Genomic DNA, 13,630 nt, shown 5'->3' with positions numbered 1-13,630 from the left:
GAGACCAAACATATTGAATGCAGGATCCTGGGTTTAGTAACACTTAAGTGTGTTTTATATATGTATATTTTTTTAAGATCTAAAGTGGCTCAATATCACCAGTACAGAGGAGGCATGTAAGATACTGCAAATTGGGAACAAAAATCGGAGCCTGGCATCTACTAAAATGAACCAGCAGTCTAGTAGAAGGTAAGATTTGTTTAGTTTTCATATTCAGTGATTTAGCATTGAATATAGCTTCTATTCAATCCCCATCATATTAAGGCACTTGTAAGAAGTGAGGTAAAACCTCTGAAATGTGACGGCTGGCTACCTTCTGGAAATACTGATTGGTTTCTAACTTCAGTATCTGAGTAACTGACCTGAATTAAGTATGCAGCATCTGAATTCCAAAAACACTCTTTGCATATTTTGGGGTTTTATTCTAAGTAGTCAGGCACCAAGTAGTGTCGGAAAGGGTCAGCAGTGGGAGTCTTGCCATTTTCCATTATGAATTACTTTAAGGGGGAAATGGAGGTTGCGGTTTCTGACTTCTCATAAGTATCGGTCATATTGATTCTCTCTAGGTTTTACCTAATAAGTTTACGCAACAGTGTTATCAACTCGAGGATGTTATTACCTTCCTAATCTGCTTGTTTCCAGTCTAACTCATTTAAAAAAAAAAAAAAAATGGCAGCATCAATTTTTGGGAAAGCTTTTAAAGCAGTTGTCAACTTTCAATATGCAGGAGGCCTGAAATGTTGTTTTAAGAATCCCTTCACACATCGTGATTTGGAATTCCAAATTGCTTGGCAACCGCTGCACAACGTGTTTAGGTGCCATTACCCATTATGGCACCCCAAACACATTAAGCTTCTGCCGTGATTATCGCGCAACAGAATTGTGCAGCAAACCACGTCTTTTAAAAATGGCTTGAAGCTTTTCGCCCAAAAAGGAGCAGAAGCTTCTCTTTGGGCAATGAACACGCATAGGGCAGCCCATTCAAACTATTGGGCTGGTCCTATGTGACGCACAAAATTGCATGGGATTCGCTCTTTGAAAATTGAGTATCAGGAAGACTTGTTTTGCTACGCAATATGTGAATAGGGCCTCAAACTGAACTGTAGAGAATTTTGAAAGCACTACCCTTGCAGTGGGCACCCCCCCCTTCCCGCACTGCAAGGGTTAAATGCTTGTTTTATACTACATTACCAAGGAAAAGGATGTTTACTTACCTTATCCCTTGCACCCCTGTCAGTCAACGCTCAGATTTTCTCTAAGGCTCCAGGTTGAGAGGGGTTTTCAGCTTCCTCTCTTAGAATGCAAAACTGCTGGTTCTGCATTGTATGTAATGTGAGCTTAGACAGACAGAGCACCAAAGACTTCTAGGAACTAATCTCATGGAAGGAGGTACTGTCCAGTATTTACTGTCTGTCTTGGTTATGGAGATTCACACCTAATTGTCCTGATCACCAATGTCACCAGGAATGAAGGCAAGGGTAAATTCAAAATTTGGAGTTGCCATCGGAACAGGAATAGAGAAGAAATCTAACAGGGACACTTGTTCCTGTGACAAATGTCTAAGGGATATCTTGCATTCCTGCTGAGTCCACAAGACAGGAAGTGAGGTGAAAATCTCCCTAGTGCATTCATACTTGCGGATGCACCTTGCCTCCGATTAGATGTGGGAACCCCAGCAGATGTTTCCATGATTTATCTGCATGAAGCAGCCCCATTGAAAGCAAAAGAAGGCTGCCGAATCCTGCAGCTAATTGTGGCTTCTCTCCTAATTGTTCATGCAGCTATCAACAGCAATTTTTTTTTTTTCCCCGAGTCTGTTCAGATTGTTACTATTTCATTCAAAATGGTTTAAAGCAGGAATGGGCTATCTTGGCGCTTTGGTGAAACTACAAATCCCATTATGCCCCTGCTGCTGGGAGTCATGCCTGTGGCTGAGTCTTGTAAAGCCTCATGAGACTAGTTTTACCACAGCAGTAGTGTTGAGGTTGCCTACTCTCATTTAAAGAATTTCTCTTTGGATAGAGTGGGGTAGGATTCTTGGGTTTTTATTGTCCAAGGCCTCACTGGGGATTTTCTTTCAGTTCATGTTCTAGTGACCTAAGGACAGAAGTTGGCAATGATCTCAGTGAGACACTTGGCAATAAAAAGCTGTTTGGGGGCTCCAGCTGTCCGTCTCTCAAGACATTACCCCGCCTTTCTGTGCTGGTGACACAGGGTCGGAGTGCAGCCAAAATAACGTTTTAAACCTTTCTTACTCTAGCTGGTACTTAAAGTAGAAAAACTCCTCCTGAAATGTACCTGCAGCTGTCCTTAGCCAGCATGCGCCCACTGAATTGCATTTTTTTTCTCTGATGTTGGGGCTGCATATCCCATGATCCCTTACATGTATCTTACAGTGCATGCATTTTCAATTGCTTTTTTAGTAACTAGATGGCTGCTCCACCCACCACCTTTTTAGATTGACAGCAATGCTGAAGAATGCTTGCAAATAAAGGGTTTGAAAAAAGATACATTTATTACCTGAAATGAATAAATCGCATCTATTTTTCTGTTGACCCTTCACTGCTGGTATTTATAGAGCGCCCTTCTTCAGACTGAAAGCATAGATGACATCACGATACAAATTCACTACATATATTCAGTCATCTGGAACCAATTAATTCATTTAGCATTCACTAAGTAATCATGAGTATAGAAATTGGCTTAATGGTTGAAACGAACGAGCCATCGGGTGTAGTGAGTACCCCACACATCATGAGGATACCAGGAAAAGGCACCGGTTATCCAAAAAGAGAAAATGCACATATGTATGCACTAGATTCTGAACCAAACATGTTTGATTCAGAATCTAGTGCATACATGTTTTTTTTGGTATTATGCTTTTGGACTGAAAAAGGGCGCTATTGTCTTAGCCCCAAACTGTTACCTTGCATAACCTGGAAAGTTTATGTAAATTTTTTTTTTTTTTTTTTTTAAACATTCCATTTCTGCAGCAATACCAATGCCCCAAACACCCCCCCCCCCCCTTCCTATATACGGCCCCCAGGAAGGCCTGATTGCTTTGCATCTGCCATGATGCACCTCACCCTCTCGGTATTTGAGATAGAGAATACATATATCTATAGTTTCATTCTATCAAACCTCAATATATCAAAATCATTCATTTTTTTTTTTTTTTACGCAATATTATATATATTTCTTCTAATGTAACTTATTTGTCAGTTTTTTTGTTTTTTTTTTCCTCTTCCAGCGCTGCTGTCAAGGACTGGTGGCAGAGTAGCCATCTAGTTGGCACATGAGCTGTAGTGCTGTCTAGGAGCAGGTGGCTACATTGGGGCTCCAGAGAAGACCCCCTTCCCAAGGCAAGTGTAGCCGCCCCACAGATGGAAGTGGTTTGCACGCGATTGGAGGCCATTTCTGGCAGTGGCCATCTTGAGTAGGGGCATATGAATTGTGTAGCATTTACTTCCTGGAATCTCTCTGCCTGTAACTCAGGCATCCAGACAGGAGGGTGTGCTTGGCAGAGAACCTTCTCCCCCTTCTGAAGCCTCCTGGGACAAAGGACATTATGTGCCTAGGCCAGGAAGTAATGTACAAAAAAGTTTTAAAAGGGTAAATATGATTTACTCTAATGAAAAGAAAGAAAAAGAGCGCACCAGCCTAGTGCATTATCCTTGACAGATTTATTAATTAAAAACTACTCACAAAGGTCGAAGAAAAAATCGCATTGTATATGGCACAGAGGCAAATAGTTAGTTAGATTTAGGTCAGCAGCCATGTATATAGTCCGGAGTGCAAACATCCCACAACAGACAGACTGGAATAGTCATACCAATACCTAAATCTAAATATGAATTATAAACTAAAAATTAAAAAGTAAAAATTAAAAAGTAAAAACTATAATTAAAAATTAAAAACAAAAAATTAAAATCAAATACTAGAGCTAGAAATATAACTATAAATTAAACTAAAATCATATTAAACATAAAAAGTTTCTTTTAATAAACATTAAAAATAAATAAATATATCATGGCCCTTTTAATAATGACGACAAAGCCAAGACCCACCCTTCTCAGAGGACTGCCCACTAATCAAGGGAGGAGCCTTAGAACTAATTTGACCAGTCTTGTCTAGATGGACACATATATAAAAGCCAGCAGGAGACCAACACTACTAAGGCTCTGATGAAGAAGGGTAACCTTCGAAACGCGTTAGCCAGCAGTAGTCCGTACGCCTCCTTCCTGGGACCTGGAAAACTGCTACCACTGGACTATTTGCCTCTGTGCCATATACAATGCGTTTTTTTTTTTTTTTTTTTTTTTTTTTTTTCTTCGACCTTTTGTGAGTAGTTTTTATCTTGTTTTTAATTAATAAATCTGTCAAGGATAATGCACTAGGCTGGTGCGCTCTTTTTCTTTCTTTTCATTTAACACTAGGACAATCCCATCCTTAAGAGCAGCAAGGCCGAAATCCACAGTCCTTCCTGAACCCTTGGGACCTTTTAGCCAATACACCTGTGCGCAAGAGTATTTTTGCATCTTTTCATATGATTTACTCTAATATCTTATTTACAAATGCTAACAGCATAGGGATAAAAATTAGTTGATTCTGATTGAGAGTAAAGTTCTGCTTGAATTAAAAAGCACCAAAACAAACCCGTTTCTACTAGTAACTACTTGGCAAATTGCAGCATGGCAATCCTTGTTTTAGTTTGCTTCCAAATGCTTTATATATCAGATTTCCTTTTTTATGTGCGTTTTTATAAAAGATAAACATGGCCATAAAGAAAACTAAATTGCCATTAATTATCTTAGTGCATCAGTGGTAGAATGGAGAAATTTATTTTTAAGTACCTCCCAAATTGCTTCTCTTATCGAAGCATTAATCTTTTTTGTTTTGTTATTTTGTTTTCCAGCCACAGTATATTTACAATTCGGCTCCTAAAATTAAGCAATGGTGATGATCCCAGTGTTCTTGGAGTGTCAGAGTAAGTCTTTTGCATGTGAACTGTATATCACTGTTGATTCTTGACATGTTTGTTGCTACTTTTTCACATATTTTACTTTAGACTTGTGTAGGGTAAACCACAATGGCCAATGATCTTTAGGGCTTATAAACCGAAGTTGCACCCTAAAGAATCAGAATGGCGTGGAGTGCAGGCAGTCTTAATTATAACCTATTGTACTGTACTTCTTTTTTTTTTTTTTTTTTTTTTTTCCTCTTTTGCCCCTTGTGCAGAATGTCACTGTGTGACCTGGCTGGATCTGAGCGCTGCAATAAAACACTAACTGTTGGCGACAGATTGAAAGAAGCAGGAAACATAAATAATTCTCTGCTCATCCTTGGAAAATGTATTGCAGCTCTGAAACACTGTCAGAACCCCAAGTAAGTTCATGATGCCTTGTGGCAGCATCAAGAAATTTTAAGATGTGTTCCTATTTTGGCATTGAAAGCTTGCTTAAAGTAAATTCCAAGCCACACACACACACTTTCCTGTCAAACAAAAAATGCATTTGTTACCTCCTGAAGTCAGGCTAGTTTCCAAGTTCCTTCTTCCTGGCAATCCAGGTTGTGTGGTCTCCACCACCTGCACACTGCTGCCTAGTTTTAAGCTATTCTGCTTGTTGACTTTGTGCTTGGGATCAGCTACAACTAAACAATAACCAATCTGGCTGTTGCCAGCACTGATTAACTTGTAGCCTGACTAGTCTAGTTTAATAAAGTGTAGTACCCTGCCGTAGGTTGGTTAAATTAAGTTTTTGGCTCTGTTGTGGTCTGTTCATATTTTCTGGTAGTCAGCCAGCCTCTTTAAGAAGCTTCCAGAAATAGAGTAGGAAGGTCAGCTACTGGGATATAACTATTTTTCAGACCTCAGCCAATCCCTGGGAGGTAGGCTCAGAAGGTATGGCTGGGGAGAAGATAAATGTTTGGGAAGGTGTGTTGAGCTCTCTCTCTCTCCTGGTGTCTCCCCCCGGCAGGCAGCTTAGGGGTGTAGGTGGAGTGCAGTGCGGCTATAATACCACTCAGTCCCAGTACAATGGAAGAACTTTTGAAATAATGCAGTGACCGTTCGCAAGTAACCTGGTGGGAAGGAGCCTTACCAGGAACAGTCAGTTCCAACAGTGTATAGAGGGCAGAACGCAGCTGAACTGACGGTCTGTGGGGGGAGGGGGAAATGAGGCCTGGCTGTCTTATGCCCAAACAGGCATGTGTCTAAAGCAGTGATGAGCCCTAAGCTTTCCCTCCTCGTCAGGAACATTTCCTTGCCACTCGTTCTGTCCCTAACAGGTGCGGTACATGTCTCCAATCTACCAACTCTCAAATACATGCAAAACCAGGGAGCCAGGGCCTTAAAGTGGATGTAAACCCAATGTCATCCTTTCTAAACTACTGCCATAGGGGTTATCTATAAGGATATACATGCCTCCTGCATGTATCTTTACCTGTCAAATGTCTCCCCTCTGTTATGAGAGCTGAAAAACTGTAGATTCTGTGGGCGGGTCTTTTGTCTGGAGCTCGGTGGGTGGAGTAGTGATGTCAGTAGACTCCTCGACCACCTCTACACTCCCCTTGTCAATATGCATTTTCTCCTGTGTATTTCTTACACTGAACTTCTGCTATGATCTCTAACATCCAGTGAAAAGACAGGAAAGTAACCACATGACTTCAGCATGCCAAATCATGCTGAGGTGTGGAACAGCCAATCCTTGCAGAGCTACTGAAGAAAGGAGTGGGGGTGGGAATTAAAAAATCATGCCTGTGTCTTGGGCTAGTGCACGAGATATGTAAATCACCTGTCACTCATAGCAAGGGGGAGGATTTGCCAAAGTTTTTGTCAGTTTGTCAAGGTTTCTCTCATTGAACAATAAGAGGATTGCTCAGATGGATTAACTCTGTGTGGCAAGACAGGGCTCAAACGATAGGAAATCTTATACTCTACAGTATGATATAAAAAAAAAAAATTGGAGTTTACATCCACTTTAAATAGACTCTGCTTGACCCAAGAAGGCTGCCAGTCACGTGAGGTGGCAGCATTCAATTGGATGCTTACCCCAGTGACACAGGGAACCATAGAGGAACTGTACCTCTTGACTTCCCCTCCAACTGCAGTGTCGCTGTGGAAGAGCACTACCTGCAGTGGAAAAAGACTGCACCTGCCTACAGGTGATACAGAAGAGCTACTGCGGTTAGGCCTCAGCAGAATGCTATTGCTGAGCCCCTGAAGGGAGCTGGACTTAAAACTTGCTTGAGGACACTACCTGAGCTGGAGTGGAAACCTTTCACTGAAGTGGTGCAGGCTAGCTGGTTGGGGGCTGCCTCTGGACATTGAATAGGACCTTTCACCTATAGCTCCAGATGTGCAAGTGCTTTTAGTGTGAGGTACCAGAGGTTGCTGCATAGACTGTGACTACTCAGAGTCTTGGGGTAACTGGCTATCCCCTTTTCAGAATACTATATGGCCCAGTACTGTTGAAACAGGATTTTTTTTTTAAGGAATCTCCTCCAACACTTGCATGTGTTTTTGAGTATCCTGCACTCTTATCCCTCCTTCCTGCCTATGTTCAAGATATGCCATAAAGCTTCCAAAGACACCCCCTAGACGTGGCCTGAATGTTGTCAGTGTGCTTCTAGAACTGGTATCTGGGCCTGGCAGCTTCTGAACAGGTAAGGGTTATTTACAGCAGCCCCTTTGGGCAGTTGGTGCTACAATGGTGTAATTTAATGGTCTTGTGTAGCTTTTATAATGGGCAGTCTGCATGGAAATAGTTTTGCCTACTGTATATACGTAAAGGCTTGCGCTGTTCTAGGTTATGGTGGGTTTTAAGCAGTTTCGTTTTCCTATAATTAAAGCCTATGTAACTCAATCACAAGCTATGGGTAATGACTAAAAATGTGGTCAAATTGATGTGGGTCTAGTCAGCTGACTATTTAAAATGAATGGTGTAGCATGCATTTTCTTCATGTACACCCAAGAACAAATTGGTAAGATGAAATATATTACACATCTTTCAATGTGGTGGCTGCCTTTTTTTTTTTTTTTTTTCAGGCCTCTTTCCTTTATTTTTACCTCATGATCCTGCCCATAACACCTCCTGTCCTTGTGCGACAACGCTTCCTTACTCTACTGTAGGTCTCTAACTTTCGAGCATGCCTGGATACACTGGAAGAAACTCCATGGCAAACGTTTAAAATTGTTAAATGTTAACATGCATGCATCCATCCTATGGGGAAGTAAAAGGCTCTAGAGCCACAATGCTTTCTTGTATTCCTAGACTAGAATTACCTTGGAAGACGGTGGATAGTCATACTAAGGTTGGGCTGGCCTATGCTGGCTTCCCTTGCCTGGCTTTTTTCTTTTTTTTTTTTTTTATCTTGATTCAGTGTCAAGACTGCCTTCCCGGAATTTTTATCTTTTTTTTTTTTCTCCACACCTTTTTAGAAAAGCAAGCTATGTTCCCTTCAGGGAAAGCAAGCTAACTCGGCTATTCCAGCCCTTCTTTTCTGGTAAGGGGAAGGCTTGTATGATTGTCAACATCAATCAGTGCGCCTCTACATATGACGAAACCTTGCATGTCATGAAGTTTTCTGCTGTTGCTAAACAAGTAAGTATTGGTTGGTATGGTTTGACAAGGCAAAACTTTAGTTTTGTATTTTTTGGATAGAGTAGAGGGGGATTAGAACACCTGTCAGGTTTTATTGCGGTCTGTGCCCCTGTTGGGGAGATTCACCCTCTGTCCTGTTAATCATTATCATTGAAAGCCCAAGTATTGGGTCATCACTTAAAGTGATAAAGGAGAAATCTCCAATGGGGACACCTGGGGGGGGGGGGGGGGGGGGGGGGTGTGCGTGCCCCCAAAGAGATTCCCTTTAATTTACAGGGATTTCCTTTTCGTTCTTGTTTTGGCTATGGGACAGGAAGTGAAGGAAAATCTTCGCTAGGACACAGATGGCAGAAAAAACCTGATGGGTTATAATCATCCAAAATGATGAAGAAAATGGTGCCTATAGTTCTACTTTAAGATAAATAGGACTAATATGATGATCCATTTCTTAACAGTGTAAATTGGACTATGGCGCAATTGTTTTTTTTTTGTTTTTGTTTTTGTTTTTTTTTTTTGTTTTTTTTTCACTCCCGCCTCCTTACCCTGCAGATTAACTTCACAGAGCAAACTGAGGTACTTCAAATTCAAGGTGCATGCTATGAGCTTGCAACCTGTACCCTGTTTTAATGACTAAAGCAAGCAAATATTTCAACTGACTTTTGCAATATGGTTCTGCTGGGTAAACAAAGCATTACCATTTAGAAAGAATAGTGGGGTGGTCGCCTGTGAGGTCTTGCAACTGGCATTGATATCCTATTAAAATTTTTAGCAACGATTCCAAAGTAGTTGATAGGGTGGAAGTATGCTTCTCTCCTACTTGCCATATGCTCCTTCCCAGATTTTAAATGTTGTATTATAGTAGGTGGATCTGAAGTGGTCCTCATCTGCAGATACTGCACATGTATTTTTTTTATTTTCTCAAAATTTTGCAACTCGAGGACAATGTTGGCCATTATAAAACTTTTCTGTTTTAAAGGTTGTCCAGGTAATTCAGCCCAGAAGCTTTGATTTCATTGCTCCGAGAATAGTTGGAAAAGATGGCAAAATCATCACAGAGATTGATGCTGATATATCTATTGAAGACCTTCTTTCTGAAGATGAGGCTGAAGAGATGGATGTGACTGTTATGAGTCCCGAGGTAAATGCCTTTTCCTATGTCAGACCACTTGGTTACATAAAAAAAAAAATTACTATCCTATATACATGATCCCATACCCACAGTTGATCTAAAGGAAGGCCAAACAACTCCAGCAAAGCATGATCCAATTTGCTCCAGCAGGGGAGAAAAAAGCCTTCCTGATTCAACCCCCCCCCCCCCCCCCCCCCCCCCCAAGAGGCAATCTGATATTCCCTGGATCGACTTTACCTATTATTGTTTGTATCCGTTATTACGTACATTTACATCCAGGACTTTTTAAAGCAATTTATTGTGCTGGACCGAACCAGCTCTCGAGGTAGTCCATTTCACATTTTCATAGTTCTTACTGTGAAGATGCCTTTCTGTATTTGGAAATTAAATTGTTTCCTCCAGATGTAAAGAGTGCCCCCTTGTCTGTGATGACCTTAAAGCGGACCTTCAGTCATTTTTTTTTTTCCTTTTCATCTTTCCATTTATTAAATCTTCTGCCCTTGTTTTAACTTTGGATAGTAATTTTTTTTTTTTTTTTTTTTTTTTCTGCCAGTAAATAACTTTATACAGCAGACTACCTGTTCCTTGTCTGGTCATGAGCCTAGGCTTATGACATGTACAGCTTTCTTACACTCGCAAGAGTTTGCCAGGAGGGAAGGGCAGATGAGGAAGAGGGCCAATTAGAGCTGCAAAGCTGGAGGTGTGCCTCTGTGTGTCTGTAAATCCAGGAAGTGAACAGGCAGCAGCTTCAGCTGCCCACAGTTAAAATGGATGCAGCCAGACTTTGTAAGGGAGATTTCTGCAGCATATTTGGCAAGCACAGTATATGTAAAATATGCAAAGTGGTTGGAGAAGCTTCAGAATGGCAAAGATGTTTTTATTACAAATTATGTGAGCAGACTGCAGTTCAAGCAGTTTAAAGTGAATAACTCAACACCAAGTTCACAATATGGCCCACTTATGTATTTTACATGTTGATCATGTCCCCCCACCCCCCGAATCTCCTCTTCTCAACTATACCGTGAGGGAGCCGTAGTACAGTCTTATAACTGCTGGTACAGTTCTGACTTGAACTGTAAATAAGAAAACTCTTTGTGCTGAACAAGCTGACAAAGGATCGCATTGTGACAATATGGACTGATTTATGTAAAATACCATGTCATCCTCCAAACTGAAACCTTGTTCACATTCATTTAACAAGTCATCCCAATGCATTTCAATTTTCTTCTAGCATTGACTTCTTTTGCAGCTTTCTGGATTTGCTTACATAACTTTTTACTTTTGCTTTAGCTACAAAGAGTCAATACTGGAAGTATTCTTTCTGGCTGTATAATGGCCAGCAGCAGTTAGCCATTATGAGTACCACTCTGATCAAGGTCTAAATATGGAATGGTCTCCACATACATACTTGGAGTCAGGTCCCCGTCTGGTCTTCTGCTGCCTATCCATATTTCATATTGGTTAAGGCTTGAATGTTGGTTCTTGGCACCCTTTTTTTAGATCTAGTGGTTGCCTTACATTCGCCCATGCTCTGATTGCATATTTCAATCAAATATGATTGCAATTGGTATACAAAATCTGATTTCGGTCTAACTGATGGGGGTTAAACTGTTGGTATTTTATTTTGTTTGTGATGTCATGACTGTTTAATGCCCAATAGGATCTTTTGAGAAAGATTGAAGAGTTGAAGGAAAAGCTCATGACTGAAAGACAAACCAAACTGCTTTTGGAACTGCAGATCAGAAAGGAGATGGGGGAAGCCATGTATCAGCAGATGGTTCATCTTGATGAGACTTGGAGGTATTTGATCCAAATGTGAATTTGGAAGGGAAAAAAGCTGAACAAATTTTAATGTTTTATAGAAAGGGTTTTTCTCCTAATGTAGATGTAGTATTTCTGTACATCCTGGAATGAGCGGTCTATGCTTGCCCTGGTTTGTATAACTTATTACAGTGTGCCCAGTAAAAAAGACCCTTATATACACAAGGCTGTATAACCCTGTAAATGTAATCATTTTTGTTTCATCACACTTAGCGATGGACCTGTTTGGTATGTTTCAGATATAGCTTCTTTGTTTTTTTTTTGTCACTGGGGTATTTGTATTTTGGTACTGTTTTCTAATATTAGTAAAAGGCTTGAAGACTTTAAAGAAACAACCGAGGAGCAACTAGAAAGCAGACTAGAAATGTACAAGAAAGCCATAAAGAATCATGCATACCGTCAAGCAATGGAGGACTTGGAGGAGAATTATGTGCCATACGAAGAGTTCCAGGCCGAGCAGGAGAAGGTAGAGGTCAGTGCATAACTTTCCTGCTTTTTGATATTGAAAAGTCTGTACAGTCTGAGGTTGGTATTAATTTGTGAATTAAATGATTAATTTGAATTAAATTATCATTAAATTGTGAATTTTTAAGTGAACACCGCTTTACCATATAAGCATTCCAAGGTAGACTGCCTCTAAATTTCTTACTTTTTTTTTTCTTTATTTAGTAAATTAACCCTTTGGATCCTTTGTATGTTCATGGAGGCAGAGTCTTGGGCCTGTGTCTATGCACTCACAAATTTATGAGAATGCAAAACCTGCTTGAAAACATGTCAAGAGATGTCAACTGCAAGTCATATGCATCTGTCAATTTAATGTTCAATGATCTTGGAAGGATCTCAAACTGGTGCCACTGACACAAGCCCAAAACCTTTTGACAGACCCTTGCATGGTTTCTGCAATCTCCATATGGCACAATGTGACATTTTTGAGCAAAGTTGATTTTTGCTGCAGAGGCTTTGCATCTAACATTATATTATCCCTACAGGATAGGGATCGGAGGATAGAAGAACTTGAGATTGCACTTGGTCTGAAGAAACTGTCAGATGACGACGAAGCCATTACAGGTACATACGCTTCCTTTTTAAGAGGGTTCTAGATCAGGATATATTAACCTAAAACCAACTGTACTATTTTAGTACAGTTTACTTAATCTTCGACTCCAAATCTTTGACTTTGGCCTCTCATAGAACCTTTGCTTTTGCACAATGGCAAGTATATATGTAAGTATTTAAGGAGGGGATTGGTACAGTGCCACGTTCAACCTTTTCCTGGGGGTGGAGGAATTCTAAGCTATTTCAAGAGATTTAATGGAAAATTTTCCTTGCATACAGCACTTGCATAAACCCAGAGTAATATTTTGCATATTTTCGGTTAGCATTGTTTTTTTGTAATTCAACTCTGGTGGGAGTAGTGGATTCCACTTTAGGTGACTGGTTAAATGTTTGTCCTTCAGAAAAGGATTCCATGTCTGGAGCCGTTGAAGCATTAACCAAACGAGGCCAAGAAAAAGCCAAGGTAAAATAATCTGCAATTACCCCATAAGTGGTGAGCTAAGTAACTTTGAGATGGTTATACTGGACAACAAAGGTTTTTGAACACTTTTTGGTGTATCTTCTCGTTTTTTGGCTAATCACAGAAATGACCTGTCCTTTTTAACCTTTCACATACCATTTTTATATAAAAAAAAAAAAAAACTCTATTTGTAATACGTGTTAGCTATGCTGCACGCTTGAAAGAAACATAAAAGAACATGGAACTGTTAACATCCAGTACATAAAGTACAGCTAGAATATCTGTAGAGATGAAACAATAGCTCCGCTGCTTGGAATGCAGTTTGGATATACCAAGTATTGTTACATATGTGAATGGGAGAGCCACGCAAGAGTCGCATTACAATAAAGAAATGGCTACTCCAAAAGAATTTTGGTTCCACGATAGCACAACATTGTACACAAACTACTTGCTCGTCTGACCAAGATATTTTCCCCCTTGCCTCACATAAAACTGACTAATGGAAGCAGTGAAAAAGGTGGAGGTGAAGGATTATTTAATTTTTTTTTGGCAGATGTTTCC

At 40.3% G+C, this 13,630-nt stretch overlaps 1 protein-coding gene across 1 annotated transcript in view; it reads left to right on the top strand.

Annotated features, from left to right (window-relative positions):
- The window catches only part of LOC141146063 (kinesin-like protein KIF20A), a 67,786-nt gene that overhangs the window by 41,475 nt on the left and 12,681 nt on the right, over positions 1–13,630 (top strand). Inside the window, exons 8-16 of the mRNA XM_073632826.1 lie at positions 78–189; positions 4,916–4,987; positions 5,239–5,385; positions 8,441–8,603; positions 9,580–9,741; positions 11,393–11,532; positions 11,860–12,025; positions 12,543–12,621; positions 13,011–13,072. Of these exons, the coding sequence (XP_073488927.1) occupies positions 78–189; positions 4,916–4,987; positions 5,239–5,385; positions 8,441–8,603; positions 9,580–9,741; positions 11,393–11,532; positions 11,860–12,025; positions 12,543–12,621; positions 13,011–13,072 (1,103 nt within the window). The remainder of the gene's footprint in view (positions 1–77; positions 190–4,915; positions 4,988–5,238; positions 5,386–8,440; positions 8,604–9,579; positions 9,742–11,392; positions 11,533–11,859; positions 12,026–12,542; positions 12,622–13,010; positions 13,073–13,630) is intronic.

This window comes from Aquarana catesbeiana, linkage group LG05, assembly GCF_042186555.1.
Source record: "Aquarana catesbeiana isolate 2022-GZ linkage group LG05, ASM4218655v1, whole genome shotgun sequence".
NCBI lineage: Eukaryota > Metazoa > Chordata > Amphibia > Anura > Ranidae > Aquarana > Aquarana catesbeiana.
This window is presented reverse-complemented; position numbering and strand designations above follow the sequence as displayed.